This window comes from Perca flavescens, chromosome 5, assembly GCF_004354835.1.
Source record: "Perca flavescens isolate YP-PL-M2 chromosome 5, PFLA_1.0, whole genome shotgun sequence".
In the NCBI taxonomy this organism is placed as follows: Eukaryota; Metazoa; Chordata; class Actinopteri; order Perciformes; family Percidae; genus Perca; species Perca flavescens.
The window spans coordinates 29,333,171-29,359,375 of record NC_041335.1 but is presented as its reverse complement, the minus strand read 5'-3'; the positions used below and the strand labels follow the sequence as shown (position 1 = coordinate 29,359,375).

The window sequence follows — 26,205 nt, the reverse complement described above, 5'->3', positions numbered from 1 at the left end:
ATCGATTAATGGTTAATTAATGGTTAAGTCTGCTCATCAATTTCCCAGAGCCCAAGGTGTTGTCTTTGGGTTGCTTGTTTTGTCCAACTAATGGTCCAAAACGTGAATATATTTAATGTACAATGAAATGATCCAGAAAAAAAGCAGCTGATTCTCACAATCAAGTAGCTGAAACCGGCAAATGTTTGATTGAAAAATGACTGAAACAATAAATTGATTATCCAAATAATTGCTGAATATTTCTGTCAACTGAAGAATCGATTAATCAACTAATCAGCTCTACACTGAATAATAAGACGTGGTTATGTTTGTCCCTTTAGTTCCCTTCCCCAGAGTGGGACACAGTCACCCCAGAGGCCAAAAACCTGATCAACCAGATGCTGACCATCAACCCAGCCAAGAGGATCACTGCTCAGGAGGCCCTTAAGCACCCATGGGTCTGCGTAAGTGTCCCCTGCTTGAGCTAGACATGCGGACAGCAGTTATTTTTTTCACACTTCTCGTTACACTACTGCACGCATAGAAAAGAGTTCTAACTCGGACATACAAGTCGTTTGATCACAGCAAACACAAAAACCTTGATTAACTGATTTATTCTTGTTTTTTTCTTCCTCCTCTTTCCAACGTTGTCTCTATTTGTTCTTCTCATCCTCTTCTCCTACTCCTCCTTGTCTTCTTATTTCTCCCAGCAACGGTCCACGGTGGCGTCTATGATGCACAGACAGGAGACTGTGGAGTGCCTGAAGAAATTCAATGCCAGAAGGAAACTCAAGGTCTGTTTGCATGCTCATCCTCTCAAATATCTCCCTCTTCTGCTCTAATAAGCTCTTATACATGATTAAATAATCCTTTCTGCAACTGTATTCTTTCCCATCATTTTGGGGTTACCAAAGTAACTCCTTACCGTTTCCTGTAATGTTTGTGATCTATAAATTCAAGATGGCCTAGTGTCAGAGAACAAGCATTAAAACAATGAGGAAAACAGGAGTTTGTTGAAAAGTGGGTTTTTATTTACCCAAAAAATGCAACAATATAAACCAAGAACTTAATATCTAGGCCTATAAAAAAGGTCAGCACAATATAACTTAACCCAAAAATAGCAGCTACAAAACAAGATATGAACTCAGCAAACCGACCTTGAATGAGACAAAAGGGGACATTTCCCCGACTTTGCCAAACCAAATTACACACGGGGAAAACCAAAATGGACATAATTGCAACCAAAGAATTTCTAATAAGGGAAGAAGTTCCACTCTCTCGTTACTTCCAGCTTCTGAACTGGTTGCAGTTCCACTCTTGATCCATATAGGGGGCGCTCACAGGTGAGTGCAGAATGAATGGGACTCTATGAAGCTATACCCCTCAAAATCCTAGGGGGAGGCTAAGAAAATACACACTGCTGGGTGTTAGATTTTTTTAAAGTGGCTTTTTTGTTCTAAAAAGCCTTTTAATATGTCCATGACGTCATAGACATATACGGCCAGAGATACGGCTTTACGGCAAGCTCTGAGTCGCTTCCTTTGTTCTCTCGAGGCATTGACAACACAGCTAACAGGTTAGGCTCTCCAATCGTAATCAGTCCTTCACTGACCAATCAGCATTCATTAGCAGAATGCTAGCGTGTTATAGGCAACAACGACTCAACCTGTAAGAAATCAAAATGACTTAAGTACTCGTTCATTCAACTTTGGACCTATAATCCATGTTGAACTTGCAAAAACTACAATCAAATCAGGCAAAAGAGACAAATTTTGCCGTCTAGCTCCATATAATCCCATTTATTTTGCACTCGCCTGCGATCACCCCCAGTGGAACTCTGGTAGAACTGCAACCAAATTCGGTACAACAGGGCTGAATAGGAGTGGAAAGACTTTCCGTAAACCGGCTTTGTCGCAACTGATAAAAATAAACCAAACCTAAACCTAAATCCCCCCTCCAGCATGGTAGCCGATGGTAAGGCTCAATTTGCAGGCCATAGTATATAACAGTCCTTCACCTTTGGCCATGCTTTTTCTGCACCGGGATGGACCTCACCACCAGCATGGTAACAAAGACAGAAAATAATGATTAATATAACAGAAAACCTTACAATGTAGAAAAGAGTGCACTCCATATAAACCATGTAAAACTAAAGGAAATAAACGTGGATTATGAATTAACCAAACAGTGTAATGTGTTTGTTTTGATGCCTGAATTGTTTGGGGTGTGGCTGACTGCACAATACATTAATATGTGTACTACCATTGCTGGCTGTTTTAACCTGTGTGGCCTAGGCCATCACACCTAGCATAAAATGTGTTTAGTAGAGATGTCATATGCTTTTGCTCATGATTTTGGCACTGAGGTTATTAGAAAAGGCAGTAAGAATTCTTGAAGCTCTTAGATCCAGACTTATCCTCCATGCAAAGTTTCCCTTCTTCACTGATTTATTGCTGACATTTTGTTCGGATGCAACAGCTTAGCCATTGGAGCAGGCCACTGTTACCCTGCTGCTGTTGGCCAGTCTTGGCATGGCTCAAATACCAGCACATGGGACACTGGAAACAGAAAAGCAGGTGGCTGCAGGCAAATGTTGGACCATTCAACATGCCATTAGCATGGACCAATTGCCACTGGCTTTTCACATTTAGAAAGAAATGGACACCGGCATGGTTAGACATTCGATTACATAGTAAACAACTAAAACTGTTAATTACAAACAAAACATACAAGGAATTCAAAGACAGTGAACGTTGCACAAAACATTACATTATAAAAGAAAATCAGCTAGAGGCATTATTTTGACGGAAACATTATATGAACTCACAAACCGAAATAGAACATGGTGAGAAAATGTGAGTGACAGACTGTGAGCCATCATCTCTACAACTAACAAATACAAGAAAATATGTTCCAAAAAAGATATCTACCATTGAGGGAAAAAAAAAGACACCCACATAGTTTTTGCACTGCCTTTGCGATGGTTATTATGGTAGAGTGGCATCTCATTTTAGCTATTCAGATATGAGGTATATTATCAACCTCTGCAGCAACCTCTGTTAAGTACTATGGTCTCTTTGCAGTTCAGTACCATTTTAATAGCCCTATAAAAAGTTATCAGCTCCAGTTGTACATTATCTCTCCTGAGAAAAGTCTCTCTCTCTCTCTCTCTCTCTCTCTCTCTCTCTCTCTCTCTCTCTCTCTCTCTCCCTCCATTTGCCCTCCCTCTCTGTCATGCCCTATTGTCCATGCCGTTAGTATAATTTAGAAGTGAACAGGTCTCTGTAGTTTACACATGCAGTTCAACTCTGTATTATTTCTTCTTACTGTATAGAGCCAGGTTTGTGTTTTTAGGTGTTTTGTTTGGTTTTAATTGTGGTTATTTCTTTAGTGGTAAGCATGAGCATGGCTCATAAACGTCACATTTCAGACATTATCTGTCAATTAAACAGTGCTGGGGAAACTATTTCAGTGCAGTGTTTTCTTTGGATTTCATTTTTATAAAGTTTTAGGTTTCCCCTGATGTGAGTCAGAATTTTTCCAAGTAAAGACCCATGTTTGTTTTGAGTTTAAAACCACAAATTCAAGAGCTTTAATCGCGAGGGTATTGGATGAATCACTACTGTGGTTCATTAGTCAGTGACAGAGAGTGGCAAAATGTTGTTTGTTTGTATAAAAATGTCAAAATGATTATGCTACTGATTTAAATGGTTAAGATTGAACTGTTCTTTTTTGTTTTATTCTCAGGGGGCCATTCTTACTACCATGCTGGTTTCTCGAAATTTCTCTGGTAAGTGTTTCTGGACATAATTCCTGTATCCCTCATTATTATATACAATTCATGTCAGTGAACCAACATCAATCAACATAAGGTTTATGTAAACATGCTAATTGTAGGGAGTTTATTGTCTGCATGCCGGTTGTATCGCTATATGTAAATACTACCAAGGCTAACTAAAATGTGTGTTGAATATAAGCAAGTCTGCAACAGTCAGTTTGGTTTTTAGGAACATGCCACCATTTTGGTGGAATCTATGGCTCTTTAAAAGTGATACTTAACCCAAAACCTGACTTATCCAATGTAAATATCAATAATTTTATTCTCCTTCCTAATCTGCCAAAATGGTGGCGTGTGCCTTGTAAACGCTGGCAACAGTAAACATTTATTAACAGACCTATTTGTCTCCCTTGACCAAAAAAAAATAGATTCATGGTTTATCACATTTTCATTTCGTCTTAATGCAATGTCAGTGTTTGCCTTTTCTCTATTCAAGTATTTCTGTTTCTAACTAAGGTAATACAACTTAGACCAGTGCAATACAAAGCATCGTCTTCTTCATCAAGTACTTAACAAAACAGCTGTTAAATTAATGTGACTTTTAGAAAAAAAATTCACATTAAAAGCATTTTCAGTTCAGTTAAATGGTTTAGATTTGCAACTCAAAAGCTTTTATATTCACAATAACTAAACAGCAAAGAACTGGTCTAGATTTGCAGTTTTAGTTAACTTTTAGCTTACATCCAACGTTTCAGTGTGAGACTTTCAGGCAAAATGAATGAATGTCTAGCAATATCACAAATAAATGTATTTTTGCAAGATAGACAGTGTGCAGGAGTTTGTTTTAAACTTTTGACTTTTCCCTCTCCTACGCACCTGTCTCATGAAATAGATATATGAAATATTCCTCTGTTCTAAATTTACTTTCATCACAGTTACCTTGTTTCTCCACTGCTCTCATGATGTGGTGATGTTTGAGCTAAAGAGTTCTTTACTGACCACACTTTTATACTTACCATTGCTCTAAATGTCCTCACTGTGGAAACGTTTTAGCACGTTAGATCATTTGAACCTGAAGTAGAAGTGTTTTGTACTGCGCTAAACTGCCACAGTAAAATATGGGGAAACACTGAATTTGATCAGCAAGCTGTGGATGTGTCTGTGTACTTGTATTCATGTATATTTCTGTAATAGATGACACTTTCTCGAAGGTTAAACAATTATTATAAATCTCTGCTATATTCTAAGCTAGACAATATAAAATCTGTACCTTCCACCACCTGAGGCTGCCTAAGAGACACTTTCACAAATTAATTTCTTCTGTCGGGACCTCTTCTTTCCTAATTTATTCTGTAGACAGTGAGAGACAAAGATTCCAGTATTTCTCGACAAAAAAGATTTATCAGTTTCACTTAATGAGGCATTTTCAGCACTGTTGTGGTCAGTGAAATGAAAATGTAACAGGCTCAATGTCAATTCATTATTTATTTTTACATTTAGCATGCAACATGAAGTCAGAATTTGTATGAAATAATGTTTTATTGCAGCCAGGCTAATTTGTAAGCTTCATATGATTGTCTGACATTCAACTTTGTCAGTGATATATTTTCCCAGAGTTAATCGTGGTAGCAGATTGTCGGAATAATTCTGTTTTAATTAAATCACAACCTTTGAGTCTGTGTTCATGCACAGAATGTTTGTACTTTGCATATATAGATGTGAGTGATGTCAGTGTGTGTGCAAGCATGCTGCTTCAGTAAACATAAAGTCTCGCATTACCAGATCCTTTTCTGCAGCACTGTGTGAGCGTTGGAGTATGGTCTGGCTATGCCATACATAAATAAGGAGAAAAAACACTCTGGCTTGTTTGCATTTCTTTAAACCAATCACAATCATCTTGGTCGGGGCTAAGCTTTAGATGCAGCAACGGTACCTCTGCAAACTAGTCTTGGAAGGAACTTGTTTCGGTGGAACATGTAGGGAGGCAATCTCTAGAAATGGCTAATTCCCCGCAAAATAAAACACCACATAATAAAGTTAACTGTTCACATAATACAGTAACGTGAGCTATTTAAATTAGCTGGATACATGGTTCATCCTAACAACAATGCTGTTTCTTTTGGGGATACATTGACGCAAAATGCAAGCATCAAAGAATATCAGATGAAAGTTGAGATTTGTGTCTCTCCCTGACATTTTTCTCTGGTGATCCTTCTGTCAGAGCAGCGGATCTCTTATGTGACAGAATTTGTGTCACAGCCAAATAATGTCATTGTGTTTAATCCTCCTTCTCTGAACTAATGAGCCCTGTTTGTCTCCGTCTTTCTTTTCCCTTCCATGCCCACCTACCTGCTTTGTCTCTGACTCACCCCCTCCCCTCACATTTCTTTCTTTTTGCTCTTTTTTCTATATCACTCAACAATTTCTCCGTATTTACCCCCTGTTCCTCATTCACCTCTTTCTTGTCTTCCTGTCCTCTTTGCCTTGTAACTCTCTTTCTTCATGCGTGACTGGCTGTTGGACTCCTAACAGTGGGCAGCAGGCAGACCGCCGCTCCAGCCTCTGTAACTGCAGCCGCAGCAGCAGTGGCTGCAGCCGCCGGCACCACCGCAGGGCTGGTGGAACAAGGTAGCATGGTGGCTCACCCAGGGCATGCCACCCCTCCCCCACTCCCCCTTCTCTGTTCCTGTCTCTTACACTTTATTCTTCCTCTTCTTCTATTTCCCCTCCTTCATTTTTCTCTGCCTCCTCCCTCCTTCCTCAGCATGGGAGCTCCGAGCATGATGGCTAACCACATCGCTACCACAACTACATCTTCCATTTACTCATCATCTGCCGCATTAGCTATATTTCCATCTTACTATCTAGCAGGTTTTATGCATCCTTTTTAATACATCACAAAAATGAAATGCAACTAAAGTGTTTGTTTTTTACAGTCACTGAGTTAAGGCAAGTATGAATTATTCAATCTCCAACACATCAAGAAGAAAAGAACACAAAGGGTTCAAGTTTTAGAAAAGATGTTGTTTAGCTATTATTGGCCATATTTGTTGGTTTCATCCAAGGAAGGCAATCGTTAAACACAACTAATGGTCAAATCTCAATAGATGCAATGAGAGACGGTAGGAATTCATCATAGATGTCTTAATTACAAACCTACTTCACAGTTTATATGACAAAGGTGCTTCTTTTGCTGTTTTTTTTTGTGCAAAACGTCTTCATTAAGGAAAACATATTCCACTTGAAGCATATCAGAAATTCATTTTTGATGTTTTTGTGTATATTTTAGTTTCCATTTACCCATTCTATGTGGATGCTTTATAATTCGTAAAGGACTTAGATAGAAGCCCAGCTCTTGCTGTCATTTTCCACATAAGCACATCTGTCACCTCCTGTGTGAGATCTGATAGGGTTTGTCATAGCTGTTGTCCCATATTCATCTTCATCTCTACACGCAGCCACAGAGCATGGCCTCGGCCCAACCAAACTGCTGTCCTGTCTCTCTGTTTCTTTCTTTTTCTTCTCACTTTTTCCTCCCACCTCACCTCTGTCACATTACCACTCCATTTTACCCCATTCCCTTCCCTATAATCTTACATCATTTTACATCTCAAGTCACTTTTCTATAACCACCAGCATCACTCTCACTTTTCGTCATACTTTCATATCTCACTTTCCCCCTCACTCCTTTTTCCCCTCTCTTTTTTTCTCTGCCTGACAATGACACTAGAAAGTTCACCCCTGTCACTTTAAGGATGGAGCTGCCCAAGAGCTGTCAGTGAATGCTGCATGGGGCACTAGACTGTTGCATGCGCTGCAACACAGGGGAGGAGACTGTCGTGCATGGTGAACACTGTGGAAGATGCACGGCTGGGGCTGGTTCTCATGAAGTCACTAACCTTTTGAAATTGTTGCTTTACTTTTTTTTTGTATTTCTTGCATTAGGGATACATCCCATAGTAGCCCACTATCTGAGCTGAGCATTTTCTATAAAAAAAGTCCACATATTGTATACCAGTATATAGTTCAGAATTTATATAGAAAGATAGATAGCTAGATAGTCAATGCCATAGATATCTATTGCACTTTTAATTTCAAACTCTATAACCTAATTGTAGTGGTTTGTTTAGACAGAATGCAAATTTGGCATGATTGCATACAAAGTGATAAAACTAATATTTCTTTAGTGAGTCCCAAATAAAACTTGCAGAAATACTGACATGTTAACCTACTGTACACATGCAGCTCCCAACAATATGGGCATCCCCTTAGAGTCCTTTTTTCTGCCCCCCTGACAAATGTAAATCTAATATTTACTTTATATATATTTACAGCCTTTAGCTGTTGTTTGGTCAGCCACCTCCTGAAAAAAATATCTAGCTTTCTACATCCTTACTAGCTTCTCTAAGCTAGTTGCTGGAAAAGTCAATTTGCAGTTTTAAAGTATATTGTGGCAGTTTTGAAAAATACTGTGTATTTGAAGGATGTAAATTCTGGTAAACCCAATAATAAGTTTCAAACATTCCTTCAGAGACCTATGGGTGATAGGTAGCGACATTTCTGTCGAGTCCTTTTTTTGACTATTTTCAACACCACAAATATTTTAACTGTGAAATACAAGAGCAGTAGATTCAGAGGACATTTTAATAATTTTTCCGGGTTTGCAGAAATGAACCGCAGGCATAAACGACAAAGAGCTTCGCATGACAGTCTAGCAAGGAGACAGAAGTAGTGGCAGTGTCCTTGTTTCTGTGGCCCACTGGGACTCCCACAGTCCTCTCTGTGTCCCTGAGCCTGCGCTAGGCTCCAATCAAATATTTATAGTGGGCTGCCTCCCCCTATCAGCCTCACTCTGCCTCACTGGCTTACTGGAGGCCTCGCTTTATCTTGCATATTCATACACACAAATACAATTACTATCTACCTGACCTCACCCTATCCTCACGCTGAAGTAGGGTAAATGCACCTTGTAATGTGTCCTGGCCTTCAACTTGCTATGTGTAGTAAAAGTTATTGAGGAACTCTTGCACCTAAGTAGGTCTCTCCAGTAGCTAATAGCATTTCCAGGGGGCGCTTGTGTGATTGGCCCCTGATTCTTCATGTGAATCCATGCCCATCCTTGCTTCGCTCCTGCAGTTGTGCATCTTGCGTGATTTTTAGTGGGAATTTATAGAGGTGATTTTGTTTTAATCTCTTCCTCCTCTCTCTTCTTGCTTCATGTGTAATTTGTGGCAAGGTAAGGAGCGCCCCTTGCTTCTCCACCTCCACGTTTGATTTAAGCTACCTTTTGATTTTTCAGGTTTCCACAGAGATGTCCTCTTCGTCACTGGAACCCAAGGCATTTTTAGCAACGTAGCAGTTTTTTTTAGAAGATCCAGTTTGCCACTTTGACGGAATAATAGTGTTTGGAAAGAGCACAATGAAATACCCTTATGACTTTTGTTCATCTTCTACTTGCTCTTCCTCTCTGCTCTCCTTTTTATATCCTCTCCTCCTCTGCCAAGCCAACAGAGAATAGGCAAGAATGAACTTGGCACTATTCTGACCCCATTTCTTCTTCTCAGTAACAAGCAGCCTTTGGAAGGAGGAACAACAGCATAACAATAAACCATGCACATTTATGTCACTCGCACATCCCTTCGGATTATGTAGTGCTTCTTAATCACTTTCTATTGCTCATTTCTTGACTGCTGAATGGGCAAAGCTCACATCAAGCATGACCACACTGACCACTGAGGCAGAAAAGTAAAAAAATAAATAAAACAAAAGATGGTGGAAGTGACAGCTTTACAAGTCCACTTGTAAGGATGTGCTTTTTTACTTAAAAAGGCTGGACCAGGGATCCACTAGACTTTGAAATGACCTCCTTGTGATTGGACCTCTGTTACTGGAATAAAGCTGTCGAAATTTCAGTGTAGCTGGCTCAGAGCATGCTTGGAAACGAAAGTGAGAAAACTAGAAAGTAGCTATTTTTCATGTTTAGCGAGAGAAGGAAGAGGGAGAGAGAAAGTAAGAAAAAAAAAACAGTCCGCCAGGAATAGTGTTTTATGTAACGTGGCTGGCTGCTGATGTGATTGCATCTGATTAGACCTAAAATTGCACTCAGCCCTTTTAAAAAGTCCCAGGAAGGACAACGTCTAGGGGAGTAAAAGAGTCTGGGACTTGAACTGGCAGAGATAGACATCAGCATTTCCCAAATTAATGTTGCTGAATTGTTCTACATTATGTAGCCATAATAGAACGGATTACTGTTCATTCGTAATGTAGAAACCTTCTTAGATAGGATGTCTTCAAGTAATCTATTATTCTTACCTGTTTCTTAACCCTTGATGGGTGGTGATGGCGCAGTGGATATGACCCATACTTTTGGTGTGAGAGATCCGGGTTCGATTCCCACTGCGAAGCATCAACCAATGTGTCCCTGAGCAAGACACTTAACCCCTGGTTGCTCCCGAGGCGTGTGACCTCTGATATATATATATATATATATATATATATATATATATAGCAATTGTACGTTGCTTTGGATAAAAGTGTCAGCTAAATGACATGTAATGTTATGATGTAAAACGATGCTTTCAGTAAAACTCTATAACAGTAACTTCTATACAAATGTAGACTTCAAGTTATTAAGATTAAGTAAAGTTAAGTATTGTATTTACAATACAGATTTTTTGTCTCCTCGTCGACAGCCATGGCCGGATGTATTATGTTTTTAAGTTGTCCGTCTGTCCGTCCCATTCTTGTGAACGCGATATCTCAGGAACGCCTGGAGAGAATTTCTTCAAATTTGATACAAACGTCTGCTCGGACTCAAGTACAAGAATTAGAATTTGGTGGTCGAAGTTCAAGGTCACTGTGACATACAGTAACACTTTTGACCATATCTCAAAAAATCATGCGCTAATTATGACATTTCACACAAATGTCTAAAAGAATAAACGTATGACGTGATGACATGTTATACCCAAAAGGTCAAAGGTCAACTTCACTGTGACATCATTATGTTCAGCAAGAACACTTTTCTGGCTATCATTCAACACCATAACTCAGATTGTGACTAGAGCTGTAACAAATACCCAATTTTGCTTTACAATTAATTGTCTCAGAAATAATTGCGATTAACAATATAATTGTCTCTTTTAGTCAAATTTTAAAACGATTTGTTAAAATATTAATTTTTTAAACAAATGAAAGTTTTGAATGAATCCCAGGATACATCTTTATATTCATATCACTGTCATGGGAACCAGGTAATGTAATAACACAAATATACAGCCTAAAAAGTAAACCACGCCTGTTCATTATAACAAAACATTTTTGCTAACTGTTTCTCCACTTGTCATTCTTGTTTCTATGGAGGTGTATAGGGTCAAGTGCCAATAACTAACAGTTGAAATAATATTACAAAGAAATAGATCAGAAATCACTTATATATTTACAATTTGGCATATCTAAACAAAACCAACATTTATATCCATACACCTTAAGACCTTAGCTAATTTTAGAAATGAATTGCAGTTAATATATCATACTGTAGGTGCCCACCTTGAAATTGTGGTGATTGTATAGATTTGTATAGATAGTACTGTATAGATAGTACTGTTTTGCTGGGTTGAAGATGTGTGTAAAGCAGGGGTTGGAGCTATACAGGATTAAAGAGTCTGCTAGTGCATTTTTGGTATCAACCTTTAAGCAGTAAAATTACACACATTTGCTTGTCCAATCTCGTCAACATCTGGTCTCCTGTTAGTGTTAATCCTCTGTCTACATCCTCACAGACACCCACAGCCTCCACCTGCACAACACAGAGAGCCTGGCTCTTATTTTGGGGTCCCTCTAGGTGAACGTGCATCTATCTAATGCAATTGGACCACCATGCTATCCGTGCTTTGGCAGTTCAGTCATGGTGAACGCCCTGCGGACTGTCTTCTGTTATCTGCGTGCAGTTTTCACTGTTGTAAGGGTTTATAGGTATTATAATCATCAGAGGACTATGTCTACAGTATTGTTTTCCTCTCCTACCCTCCTCCCTCATTACCCTTCATTAGAGAGCAGACTGAAGACTAATCCTCTTTAAGGCCCCCACTGAGTGCTTAAGGCAGGGCTTATTGTCCGGCACGGCAGCCATCTTTGTTTTGGCTTCCTCGCAACCATGAGGGGATCTTGGCACAAGAACTGACGTGAAACAATGAATTGGAGTACATTTTTATTTCACTGACAACAATATCTTTGTATTTTTGAAAGACAAAGCAATGAGTTTGGACCCTAAAGCAATTGGACTGTGTACTGAAGGTAGTCTCAAGACAGCTGGGGAAAATAAATATGGTTTTGGATTGAGAGGCAACACTGGAATAATTCCTTGTCCACCTGACCAACTAGCTTTGGCCTTTAGCATCAAACACCTCGGGACCTGTAGGTTGTACCTTGCTAGATCTATAAGAGCCATTACATCACTCTAATGCTTCTATTTAGTATGGGTGGTTATTTTCAATTGTTTCACAGGTTGAGCAATTGCATAATGAGCTTGATTACGTATTGATTGCTGGCAGGGTGTTGTTTTTGTTTTGCTTTGGTATATAGGGAAAAAACATGTATGTGTGGATAACAAAACACATGGTCTTACAACCAGGTTCTGCAATTGTAAAACAAAGTTTAAGCGTTTTATCAGCAAGGTGCTGAGATGCCCTTGCTCTTTCAGCCTAAGGCTACCTTAGCTGAGCCTTTGCTTTGAAAGACAATCGTACTGCAGATGTCAATAAAGATCATTAATTCATAAGTCAAATGAATGTAATCTCTTCAATGTAGGTTAAAGATGTAGCCAATATTGTTACTCACTTGCTTTACTTGTCTGTTGCTGCACATTTCCACCTCTGACTATTTCTTCCCTGTGTTTGTCATTGCAGCAGCTAAGACCTTGCTCAACAAAAAGGCAGATGTCAAGGTAAGAGTCATCACGTCTTCCTCCCACTTCTCCACTCTTGACACCCCCTTGCTTAATTTTCCAGAGATAGAAACTCTGCCTTCTTCTTTTTCTACTCGTTTTTCTCTTCACCACTATTTGCTTCTTTCCTAATCTCACTTTGCCTACTGTAGCTCTTTTCTTAGTTGTTGAATGTGTTTGTTTATTATTCATTTTGTGTCTGTTATAATCTCATTAGATGTGTTATTTCTTGTGGTATATGTGGAGATTGCGGTTTGTCTGTTTTAGGGCTTCTGTTGAGTTTTGCACACCCTTTCGGATGTGTAAAGAGACACTCACAGATGTTTTTGTAAAAAAAACACATTGCTACTTTGGATCTGTGTCTGTATATGTGTGTGTGTATGTGCTTTTGTTAGCCTGTGTGTAGCCTGCCCAAGCACAAGCCTCAAGTAGCACATCCTTTTGAAAGCACCCTTTATTTTGGCATTAACCAGCTCATTGTGACATCTCCATCTCCATTATTAAATGTAACCATCTGTCAGCCTCCCCATTGGTTTTTTTCATCACTTCCTCTGCCTCTCACCCCTCCATTTCTGTCTCTTCCTCCTCTTTCAGTGCTTCCTTTTCCTGCTCACCCCATCTGGTCTTTAACCCCACATTCCAGTTCATCCTCTAATGAAGATCTCTCACCATCCCACGCTCACTCAGACACACACACACACACACACACACACACACACACACACACACACACACACACTGCTTTAACACATCCCACACAAAGCTTCCATGAATGTGTCTGTGTGTGCAGCGTGTATGCATGATAGTGTTCGAAGCTTGGAAGATGGTGTACATGCAAAAAATGTGCTTGCTTCTCAGCATTATGTTACGCATACACGTGGACGTAGAGGTGTGTGTTTGTCTAAACGTAAAAGTGACTGTGTGAATATATCACATTTGTTTGTCAGTTTGAAAAGAGAATGAAAGCGCAAATGGGGGTGTGAGCATGCCTGAACATCGAGTGTGAGTAAGTGTGGGTGTGTGAAGTGTGTGTGTGTGTGTGTGTGTGTGTGTGTGTGTGTGTGTGTGTGTGTGTGTGTGTGTGTGTGTGTGTGTGTGTGTGGGTATGTGCGCACACGCCTCTGCTGCTCCCTTCCCTTCTCTCCCTGCTCAGTCGGTTCAGCAGGGAATGTGACTCCGGTTCCAGAAATAGCTGCCAGTCTGGACCCTGGAAACTCAGATGACAGAAATAGACACTTACTTCCACTGCGGCACACTCATTGCCTAGCAACAGGCTCCCCACACACCTGCTCCAAACCATTTCAAACGGCGTCTTCTTCTTTTGCTGCCTTCCTTACTTTCCTCCGTCCCTCCCTCTTCCTTTTGTTTCTTCCCTCCACATGTCCTTTTGGCCACTCTGACCTCCTCTTCTTGGCCTCCTTCTTCTCCCGCAGGTTCATTAATGCGTAATGGCACCTGGCGTTTCTCTGCTGCAACACCTGCTCAGAGTGACACACACACTACACACCACTGTCAGCCCTCACGTGCTGCACGCTACTGGCTATAAATGCCACTCCGTTCAGCATTTAATGCATTGTTGTATCGATAACACACGCTGAATTTTCTTTTTTGTTTCTTAAATATATTACACGTAGCATTGTAATACATCAATATGATGGTTCGATAGATGGATAAATTCCTTCAAAAACTTTAACATATTTGTTTTGAATTTACAAGAAAATATTAGGTGTCCAATGTTTTATTGGTCTTTTTCATTTGAAGTGATTACTTACGTATGTCCCCAAATCACCATACTAATAACTTATTGATGTATAAATGCTATGTGTTACAGCTTTACAAGTATTGAGCCAGTCATGGTTTTATTCTAACAGAATACATTTTGCTATTCTATTATGCCTCCATCTTGCTCCTTGTTGACCCAGACGTTCTTAATCTGTTGACAGAAGACGAGTGGGTCACCGTTTGGCCGTCTGCATGACTCTTTTGTGATCTGCTTCCTGCTCTTATGTCCTCTTCCTGATGACTTCCACTTAAACCACTGCTCCTTTTTCGCGTCCTTGTGCCTCCCTACTTGCGCCTCCCTACTTCCGCAATAACACTTGAGGGGAAACACACGTCTTTCTTCTGCTTTGTCCAAGCTGTCTGGGAAAGTCTGATCGTGTTCTTATGAAGGATTGAAATCTGCGTTAAAGTTTTGGTTTAGACTTACAAGCTCTTTCTTGTACTTTGTACCAGTCGTTTCACTTTTTGTCATTGGTTACTTTATCTTTTGCCCCCCCCACCCTTCTTCTACCATCCATTCATCTGTCAATAAATCCATCCATCCATCCATCAATCGCCTGGGGACAGAAACGCAAGTCCAGCTCTACTGTCCAGTATATGGTGAGCATGCTATTTATGCATTTGCCAAGTCACTCCTTCTTTTGCTCCCTTTCTCAACTTGTTATCTCTTGTATTTATTGTATCCACCTTTTCCATGCTTTTACCCCATTTTCATTGGTGGAGAACTTCACTGAAGTAACAATCCATTACATAGTGGTGCCAAATTCATGAGGATTTTTTTTTTTTTTTTTTTTTTTTTTATTCAAACAGCAGTCGGGTCTCATTTTGGGAATGATGCTCTGGTGCACAGGGTGGCAACAACAGCAGCACCTTGTTAGGTATCACAGAAACTGAGTAGTAAACATGAGCAGCGATGGCAAAAGAAAATATCAACATATAAACTTCATTGTCAGAAAATGCCAGGCAGACGTCACAGCTTTGGCCCTTGCAAAGTTCACTGCCATAAGACTAACCTACCATTATTCTATAAACCTTGATAGAAGCAGGATGTTTTAGTTCCATCAGAGTTACTCCAGGGATGCTGCTCCAGATCTGTCAGGGGCACACTTTAGAATAGAGGCAGCGCTTGTGCTTGTAGTTGTGATACTCTTCGGTCTTACAGGATAATGCGATGGGTGCATACTTACTCCTGCTACCATCCCTAAGCACTGAATACAGCAACTGACACTTTATTCAAATTGTAAATTGAAACAGCAACTTGCGTAAGGATAATAAACCAAACAGCGATACATATTTTAATTCAGGTAAGTACATTGGGAAGGAATCTGACCCTAACTTGTTTAATTCTTTTCTGCCCTGAGGCACCTTCTTTTCCCTCTGACCTGGCATCTCCCTATTTTTTTACACACCCATCATCTCATCCGCACCTCTTCCTCCTTGGTTCTCCCTGTGCACAGCTTTCTTTGCCTCCCCGGAGAAGCACCTGTGAATACTTTTACCGACTTTCTCCTTCATTGTTTTACATCATCAAATTGTGAAGATGTGTGAGCTCCTATCAAGATATATCCTGTGATATGCAAGATTAAATATATCACAATGGTTTTGCTTTCAATGTGGAAAATGTTTCAGATGTTTGGCTTTGGACGTCACATGAACAGTTGTTTCCACCACTAGCAAAGTTTTGCTCAGGACTGCTGTCATCATTACAATTTATTAAATGCCCTTTAGGAATCTAAGTTTTTTTTTTTTTTTTTTTTTTTCTCACCACTACGCTAAAAACTAAGATCCTGAGTTGATTCTGCAAACTGGCTTTGACTAAGAGATGTCACCCGCTAATCGTTACTTTGATGAGGAATACATTTCCTGTTATTCCACAGAGGCAGCGGAGTGATGGCTGACGACGGCTTTGTTAGTTTGTGTGTGTGTGGGCACAGGTGTTATGTGAGTTAACTGTGTGTCTGTGTGTGTGTGTGTGTGTGTGTGTGTGTGTGTGTGTGTGTGTGTGTGTGTGTGTGTGTGTGTGTGTGTGTGTGTGTCTGTGTGTCTTTAGCCCTCTCCTCTCCTAAGCTCGTTGGCTTACAGAATTCATAATATGGTCAACATATACAACCATACACACACACCCTATTTGACTTTCTCTCCAAGTCATTGTCAAACGGTTACTAATTCTTTAGCTTGAAAGTAAACAATCTAACATTCATTTAATCTTGCGCCTCTTTCTTAAAGTGTTCCTTTTTAAATACAGCTAGAAATGCCTGTGATATGATGATGATTAGCATTATGACTAGGTGGAATTATCTCACCTTTTTTAGCAGATTTCTTCCCACTTTCTTCTCACTTTCTTCTAACATTCACACTATATTAAGGCTTAACACTGTATTAAGTAATCCCTGACTTCTCTTGACCTCTATTAGTGACTAGAAGAAATTGCTTAGATGTTATAGTGTTACATGATTTAGATTTATATTATGCTAGCTGACTTCAGAGTGAGTCACTCTGGTGATTCACTTCCACAACCAGGCCCCATTTAGCAACTTCAAGTTAATATTTTTCCTTACAAGATTACAAGGAATTCGACATAGATTCAATGCAAATATCACTATAATGAAACTAAACCACAAAGGACTGGCCGCTCTTTGATGTGTGGTCTTCAAAGGAGCATTTGATCAAGGCTTATAATGGTGATTCATTACAGCCAATTGGCGGATTTGAATCATTGCAATGTGGAAAAAGTAAGCAACGGAAGTTACCAGTGACAACATCATGATGTCACACCATGTCACCCGCCCCCTCACCTCTCAGAATTACAGATCTGGCAATCAGGTCTTGTGAATGAATGTTTTTGGGTAACCTTTTCATCACTACTGCAGCAGCTGCCATCTACTGGACTCCACACTCCGACATATGTTTATCTAACTATGCTTGTGGGGACCTTCGGTTACTGCGTAACCAATCGTAGCCCTAGACCCTAAATCTCCCGGTCACAAACTCACTTCTCTTACATTTAGTTTTACCACTGCCCATTTCCTAGTTCCAACTGAAAAGACATGACTTCTAACTAAAAGGATGTCACAAACACCAAAGTGAAAAGCATATAAGTATACACAAACACACACACACACACACACACACACACACACACACACACACACACACACACACACACACACACAAACCCACTTTTTGCTGTTGTTAACACTCTTGTTGTGTCTCCTCCCTTTCCTCTCATGTCCTGCACAGCCCCAGACAAACAGCACCAAAAACAGCATAGTCACCAGCCCCAAAGGAAACATCCCTTCACCTGCTCTGGTATTTACCTCCTAACCCCCCTCTACTTCACCTTTATCTGTGTGTGTGTCTGTCTATCCTACCGCCTATGAGTCCTTCAAGACCCTTATATTCACCATACCCCACTCCCCTACTCCTTTACTTTTCTCTGTTTTTCCTCTCTGTCCATCTTGCCATTTGTGGTTGATCTTAGCCCAGCGACTGCAAGGTAGGTCTTAAACCAGCAGGTGGTGTCAGGAAACATTTCCCCATGGCAGGTGTGGATGTTATGTGGCTTGCACCTGCACCTGTTGATATTGTGTTGCTGTGTCATTTTCTCTGTCAGTGAGAGTTTTCCCAAAGAAGAACAGACAGCCAATGCCTGCTGGGACTGTCAGTGCGATTTACCCCCTCCTTCCTATGAATGCCTCTGTAGAGAAGCAGTTCCCCGCCACGTGAGCAACCCAGTCCAAAGGTCTTTAGATTGTCCTTCCAGCCAAATTGCACATCAGCTGATTTTAGAGATTAGTTCCTCCTTTTCTGTTGATGGTGTAAAAATCTGTAAAATTGGCTAATTGGCTGGAATGAAAACCTGCATGCTCTTGGGCTTCTGGCACATGGTCAGGAAGCACTTTTATTGAGGGAATCTGTGAAGCATTTATACCTGGAAGGATAGTCGAGAAGCGTGAGCAAGAATTTTACTCAGCATCAGGCCTTCATGGGAAGTTTTTTGTGCTTCTCTTCTTGATCGGTATGGACCTTATGTTCTTTTTACACTTTTCTGTGGCTGAGTTATAAACATGGGAACTGATGCAGCATTCCTATTTCCAATATTTTCTATTATTAAAAGCCATTATCATTTGTGAATCTGTTAGAATAAGATCACCCAACAAAACACCTCTATTAAATTAACGTACTGGTGGCTTTGGATTAATAAGCCCAAAAATGTGTGTATATCATAAACAAATGCTTAGGTGCTTAATGCTGTTTCATTTTACAATGCATATCATACTGTAGATTTGTAGTTGTCAGACAGCTTTCAGGTTTCAGTCCATGTCAGTGCTGTATAAAAATCAGAACAGTCCCTGCTCGCAACTGCATTACCAGCATAAGTGTAAGATCAGCCTGTAAAATCACTTGTACTGTCCTTAAGGACATTACACAAGTTCAAAACCGAAACATTATTAGTCTGCAGACATCACGGGATAACTAGCTATGAGACATCAGCAACATTTACTTTACATCAGACATACATTTCCTTCTCCATGTAATGACCCAATTCCTTCTCAGAAGACTTTTCTGTCAAAAATTGTTAAAATAGTGCAAAAACATTGCTGGTAATAACCCCTCCATGTTGCTTATGGTTCACTGTTGTCATCATTAATCAGTTGGAGACAGTTTAGATGATCTTTACCTTTCATAAAAACAGCAAAAGCCTGCATCCTTGCTACAAAAGTGATACACAATGACAATTCATAGCATGTGCTCTTTTCTTTTAGCATAAATGGCTTTCACAGCTTCAAATTAAGGTGAACATTTAAATGTTGTTAATCTGCTTGAGTTTTCTGATACCATAATAGTTCCTTTTAAAAAGTAAAAATTTGGGCCATGTAAAGCCATTTTTCTAAACATTTTAAAGCAGATAACTAATTTTCTGATTCATATAAGTGTTTTATTGGAAACTTACCAATTTGTAAAGATTATTTTTTTATGAAATTGTATTCCAGCAGAGAGCTACATTTGCAAGGCTGTAAGAGCATAATGTTTCTCACACTATTTTCTATACCCAGGCCAGTAGCTCAATTATAAATCACTGGCAACCAAGTCCTAGATGCCACACTAATGATCTCACCAATTTAGACATTGTAACACAGCTGAGGACTCAGGCAAGTTTGGGTTTGCTCCTTGGAACTCCTGCACACTAAATATAGCTTGGTCACACTGGCTTTACAAAGCTCCATCTAAGCACGTAATGATAATATATTACAGATTCTACAACGTTAGTTAGTGGGTAACTAACTGATTTAACTCAGTGGTAACGTTAGTATGTTGGGTATTACCTGCTGATGGTGTATATCACTAGCTTGGCCTTAGCTTGACACAGTGATTTGAACCAGCCACCTTTTAAGCTAAATTGGCAGTTGTCCTTTTGTGTGTGTGTGTGTGTGTGTGTGTGTGTGTGTGTGTGTGTGTGTGTGTGTGTGTGTGTGTGTGTGTTTTGATGTTTGATGTCCTCTCTGTACAGGTGCAGACATACTATCAAAAGCGCTTGATGGGAAGTTTATGTGCTTAGAGGGGCTGTACATTAATATAGCAGCAAACAACTATTGGCTATGTAAAGATTTAGTGGAGAAATGGCAACCTGAGCAGAGAATGAAGTCACGCTCCCTCTGTGTGTTGTCTACCTCCGAGCTTCTCTGTTCTTTGTTATGATAGCCGGTCCGGCAGCAGCTACATGTTAGTGCCTTGTGCTGATAAAGCATCAGTATTTGACGAGTTGGGGAACGGTCTGTGAGACCCATGTGGAGTCAATCCCTAACCATTTTTTTTCTGAATATCGAGTACAGCCCTTAAGAGTGTGCATGGAGCAGAAGCACAACCATGGAGCAGAAGTGGGGTTTTTTTCTGATCTTTGTAGGGAATAGAGAGTGGGAGGGAGCCTGGTATCTCAATGCTGTTGCTAGGGACTTAAGCTAGTTACTATTTAGCTATTTGGTACATTAACTCCTTCTTTACAGAGCTGCCAGGTTATGGAGAGAGACACTTACTGTACATGACTTCATTTTCTGATCTGGAAGCAGTTTGGTGTGGTCATAGGGATCTTAAATTTACACATGTACTTAAATATATGTGTGGTTTGGCTCTATTTACATAACACAAAAGACTAAAGAAATTATCTGAGCCAGTAGGAGAGCAGCAGTGGTACTTTAAAGTCCATGCTGATGTGTAGCGGTCAGCCCCTTCCCCTTCCGATGATGTAACACCATCCCTCGCCCCCTCCTTCTAATCTGCAAACCCCAGGTACTTTGTTCTCACTCATCATCATCTCCCAAGTTGCCACCGGTGCCTGTTGCCCTGGGCGACGGTTTCCCTGACAACATCACCATCATCACCAGAGATAAAGCTGATGATTGGTCATCACAGAGGTGTCACTTCCTTTTGGGGGGGGCACACACACCTCCATGGTGACCGATTAGGAGCCACTAATTGTGCAAAACATGTAACATAATCATAGCAGAAATTTGTGAAAAGACATTTGATTGCAAAAACTGCGATATAAGATGCAGGAAGGAAAACTGTTCAAAGTGAAAGTGATCGCTTTGTGTAAGAAGATATGGAGCAGGTTGGTAGCAGAAGATATAACTAGTAGAAACTTTTTTTGGTGAATCTTGTGGAGTGACCGAGCAATTTCAGACAGAATTTCTTTTAGAAAAGGATCCTGAAATGTTGCCAGTATCTGCTCGGCAGTGGGAGCCTCTTATTTTGAGATGTGTGTGAAGGAACAGAATGATCTATTTTCATCTTGTGGAGGCATCTTAGTGTTTTTGATGGGTGTACCAGTGTCATGTAAGATGTTCAGGCTAGTTTTTATCTATGTCAGAGCTCATTTATATTGTAAGAGCTGGCTGATTTTCTTCAGTTTGGCTTACAATTCTCTTGATTCTGTACATATTTGCATTACGTAGGGCATTGAAGGCTTTTTAGAATTAAACATGCACAACAGGGCAGTGCAGAAATAAAAAGTACCCCTGTTCAGCATAGCCTTGGATAAGTTAAGGTCTTAATGCTGTCCCTTTCCTTAGGCTGTGTGTGTGTGTGAGAGAAATTGTGTTAGTTCAGATGTGCTCATCGCAGACACTTTCAAAACGGTCTCTGACTCCAAATTAGGGTTTTCAGTTCATCCACCCACTCTCTTTGAAGGATTCTTCCCTCTCTCCTTTGTTAACCTTAAACTTTCTCTTCATCCAACATTCATATCACTGTCTTTTTCCTCTTTGTTTTTTCTTTTCTTTTGCACTTAATCCATTTCTATCTACTTTTATGTCCCAATCTTTTCTCTTTCTTTCCCTCCCTCTTTCTCCCCCTTTCCTTTCTCTCATATATTCCATGTTCCTCCATCTCCCCTCCTCCTCCTCCTCCTCTTCCTCCAGGAACCTCAGACAACAGTCATCCATAATCCAGTGGACGGGACAAAGGTATACATATGTCATTTCCCAGTCCTGACCTACTCTTTATCCTCTTTGTCATTCTCCTCCTCTTCCTCATCTTCTCCTGCCCTTTGATCCCTCTTTTCATTATGCATTTCTGTGACCGCACCATGGCATTGGTTTACTTGTGTGTGTGTGTGTGTGTGTGTGTGTGTGTGTGTGTGTGTGTGTGTGTGTTTGTGTGTGTTGTTTTTGCTGAGATGTAATGAACACAGCTAAAAGGGAACACTATTACAACTTTGTTCCAAAGCCATATCCAGATTTTGCATTACAACAGAGTGACCTTTTCATTAGATTTTGGGTCAGAGGGAAGTGCATAGCTTTGAATTGTGTACAACAGCAAGTTTCAGAAAGTCAACGAAAGGCTACATGGGAAGGCATTAAAAGTACTTCATTTTGCAGTTTTTGTTATCACACCAGGCTAGTTTAAATTAACTTACTTGAAATCTAGAACACTTGTTCACTTTGTTTGGTCCGTATGGGCATGTAATGACGACCATAATGCCAACTTTGTACAGGAAATTACCCAAAACATGAGGCTTTATGAGTTAACGCTAGCGGTCTGTGATGCTTGGACATCCTGGTATTGTAAAATGAACAGAGGGCATGCCTAGAGTCCATATAAAATGGGTGATATGCTTTAATATATGGGCTGATAAATGGATGTAGCATTAACATTAGTAAGGGTTAATTACAGAAAAGTGCACAAACAAGTGTATCATATTTACGTAGATTACATTTTACAAGCCTTATCTTGCCTGTAATGGGGCAGGATGAAACAAAATGAATAAGAAACTAAATGTCACAAAGGAAACTTCTCTATGATTCAGATTCAGACCAAAGAAAACATTCTGTAGGTGTGATCACACTTAAAATTATATTTCTAATATTTGAGAATGGTTGCCACAGCTCTGTCTCAAACACACACACATACACACACACACACACACACACACACACACACACACACACACAAAACAGCTTTTTTCTTCACTTGTTCTTCCTCTTCTCAGGTCACCAGCTGCTCTTTAGAAGGCTACTTTTATTGCTTTGTGCTCGTGATGCTGTTCGTGCACGTGTGTACTTCTAATGAGGTCGTCAGGTCTCTCAACTCTCCTCTACATGCGGGGGAATTTAGGCCCATTTAATCTGCTAATTGGAAATCAAAAGCTAACTTCTCCTCTGGCGAAAGCCTGAGAAGAGAGACAGGCAGGCAGACAGAACGGTAGATGGATAGATTGCACCAACTGAAGCCATGCTTAAGATGGCAACTAATTACCCTATCAGAATCCCATCTGCCTGCTTCCATAGTTGAAATAGATGGATGGAACACATTCCATTGAGTTTCTGTCAGTTTTAGCAAGAGACGAGAGCACTCTGTGGTGGAAAGACGTCACTTGTCCACATGGTGTGATGCACACACACACACTCACTCACACACACAGCTCTTAGAGTAGAAGAAGAGGTTTCAGGCCAAGGGTGAAAAAGTAAAATATGAAATGGCTGTTGACACAGTGGCATATTGGGCTACTAGGCTGATGGGTTTGCTTTGACTTAAAAGAGATTGGATGGTTGTGGCACACATTAATATATTAACAGTTTTGAACAAAATTGAGATGCTGTCCTTGTTTGGTATCTGTTTATGAATTGAACCTGCATTAATTGGTCTTGGTATATTTGCTGCTCTGTAATTAGTTTTGTTTTTGTGAAGATTTGACATAAGAACATATGAAAATGCCCCCTGCTGGCCTGTGTGTTACCACTCATGTGATGTGTGTTTTCATGTGTATTCAGCACAGATGTGTGCGCTATTATGTTTGATTCAAACTGTCTGTCTGTCTCTGATCTCCAGGAATCATCAGACAGCAGCAACACCACTGTGGAGGATGAAGATGTGAAAGGTAAGACTGCAGAGATACAAGAGATAACACCATGAAAATTGATGTGATTTTTTTTGTTGCTGCAGCTAGTCAGTGAACAACCTGTGTAACCGCATAACTCCACTATGAGGTGCCTCTCATGATCATAAATATCACATGATGCAGACAATAGAAGCATTAAAAATAAGTGTATGACAATCCCCAGATAGCGCGCTCAACCAGAGAGTAGAGAATATTTGGTTTACTGCCTTTCAGTTGGGCTTGTTAAGTTGTCAGCTTTGTAATGGTGAATTGTGACGAGCTCCTTAAGTCACATATGGAAATGGATTTTTAAATTCTCCTCGCAGTAAAAGCTGTTACTGACATAATTGTTGTACCTGAGTGAGCCTGTAATTGGGCACAGTTCATTTTTAAGAGGGCACACAAGAAGTCCTCTTACAACTAGTGCTCTGCTTTGCATGGGCTTTTTGTTCATTAGACAGCAGTATCACGAGCCTCAGGGTGTTAATGCATTTTGATGCCAACTGTTGAAAAACTCTCTTTTGGGACTGGCTTTGTCTTCGTAGCGGCTTATTAGAGGATTTTCTTTTTCTCTTGTCTCTGAGATGTGTTTTATTTTCTGACAGTGAACATTTGTGTCAACGTGATTCTTGACCATTTTTAAAAGCTTACAGGTCTAACCTGGATCACAAAATGGCTTAATGATTTATTCATTTTTTATTCAGTTACTGCATGAACACTAAAAAGATATATTTTAATCATGTATTACTGTGTGAAAATAAGAGCAATACGTACATGGATTGTGTAAATGTGTCTCTAAGATAGTCAACCTGCTGATAGCTGACCTCTTATTGAACCCTCATGGAGCCTGGCTGTAGGTAGATGCTAGATCGCACCAGATACATGTGTTGACGTCAAAGAGCATACTGTGCAGGCATCAACACTCGAGCTTCCCGTCCATCATTGCACTGGAAGACTAACTAGTCACTGAATCCCCAGTAAAGGCTTCTAAACCAAAAACTACACAACTGGATGTGTTATGAGAAGCAATGCGACCTGGAATTGGGGAGAAGGTAACATCATCGGCAACCAAGATTACAGTTTTCCCTGATGTTAGCATGTAGACAGCATGTAGACCAAGAGTGTATGTAAAATATTAATGTCTGTTTAATGATCTTGAAGCTTATTTGTTACAGTCTATGGTTGAAGCCCAAGTGTTGACGCCTGCGCAGTAGGCCTATGCCCGTGTTGACATCGACACATGTATCAGGTGCGATCTAGCATCGACCCTGGCTGTAATGCCTCTATCTGCTGTTTTTTTTAAAAGACTGAAGAGGTGTGTGCGTGTTTGGGTTACAAACGTAAGAGGCATTGTAATGCTGTTGTGGTTTGGCTGTCTCAAAAGTGCTGGCGTTTGGCTGAAAATGTAATACTGAGAAACACACACCTCTGAAATACCAACATGCCTGTGTGGGGTGTCAGCTTGCAGAGTTGTGTACTTGTGCCGTTGGTGTATAAGTGGCTGGAATTGTGAAATGAACAATGTCTTAGTGGTGCATACCACACATATCAACCAATAACATTACAAAGGGCTTTTGTGTCTTGCCTTATTTGTCCACTGTGTGTGTGTGTGTGTGTGTGTGTGTGTGTGTGTGTGTGTGTGTGTGTGTGTGTGTGTGTGTGTGTGAATCTTATTTTGTGTGATTTGCGACATTGTGTGTGCTTCTGCTTATCTATGCCAGCACACTCAACACCCCTGTTCTCCACATCCAAGCTGAGTACAATGCGTCTAAATCGGGTCATGAATGTATCATTTCAGTGCCAGGAATACAGAACAGAATGTGCACTTCCATCTCCTCCTCCTCCCTGTAGAGGCTTTACTGCTATGTCACATATTCCCTAGCAACCATGGAAGAGCCATCATGTAGGTCTGCAAGAGAAATGAACCATGTTGGAAAAAGTACTACAATTATCAAGTAGTACTCAAGTAGAAGTACTCTTATTGTACTGGTATTGTGCTCATTTTAAAAGCAGGAGTTGTAGTTTGAAAGTCTCCTTAAGTTAAAGAGCAACTCTAAAATGTGCTCACAGTAAAAGTAACTGAGGCATGTTTCAGAAAGAAGAACCCAATCTTCTATCTCACACTCAAACTTTAAAATATTTGAAGTAGACAAATTGGAAATTACGGTAAATATGAGACTATAAAGTAAACATACGACTTTAGAGAAAGTCCCAGAATAAATAATATATGTAAATGTAGGCTTACGTGCAGTTTAGTGTCACAAATTATTTTCCAAAAACTGAGTGTCCCAAATGATGAGGGTCTTATTTGAGACAGGTTAGGGGTAGGGGTAGGGTTAGGGTAGC

General features: G+C 40.2%; 1 protein-coding gene across 22 annotated transcripts in view; it reads left to right on the top strand.

Annotated features, from left to right (window-relative positions):
* Positions 1–26,205, top strand: part of camk2b1 (calcium/calmodulin-dependent protein kinase (CaM kinase) II beta 1) — a 75,958-nt gene that overhangs the window by 40,005 nt on the left and 9,748 nt on the right. For 4 of the 22 annotated variants that reach the window (XM_028578036.1, XM_028578018.1, XM_028578035.1 and 1 more), the window contains exons 10-17: positions 321–443; positions 690–773; positions 3,727–3,769; positions 12,664–12,701; positions 15,051–15,083; positions 17,724–17,792; positions 21,902–21,946; positions 23,811–23,859. In XM_028578036.1, coding sequence (XP_028433837.1) covers positions 321–443; positions 690–773; positions 3,727–3,769; positions 12,664–12,701; positions 15,051–15,083; positions 17,724–17,792; positions 21,902–21,946; positions 23,811–23,859 — 484 coding nt within the window. Of the gene's footprint in view, positions 1–320; positions 444–689; positions 774–3,726; positions 3,770–6,289; positions 6,386–12,663; positions 12,702–15,050; positions 15,084–17,723; positions 17,793–21,901; positions 21,947–23,810; positions 23,860–26,205 lie in introns of all 22 variants that reach the window. The other 18 variants (XM_028578029.1, XM_028578028.1, XM_028578020.1 and 15 more) reach the window with 9 other exon arrangements.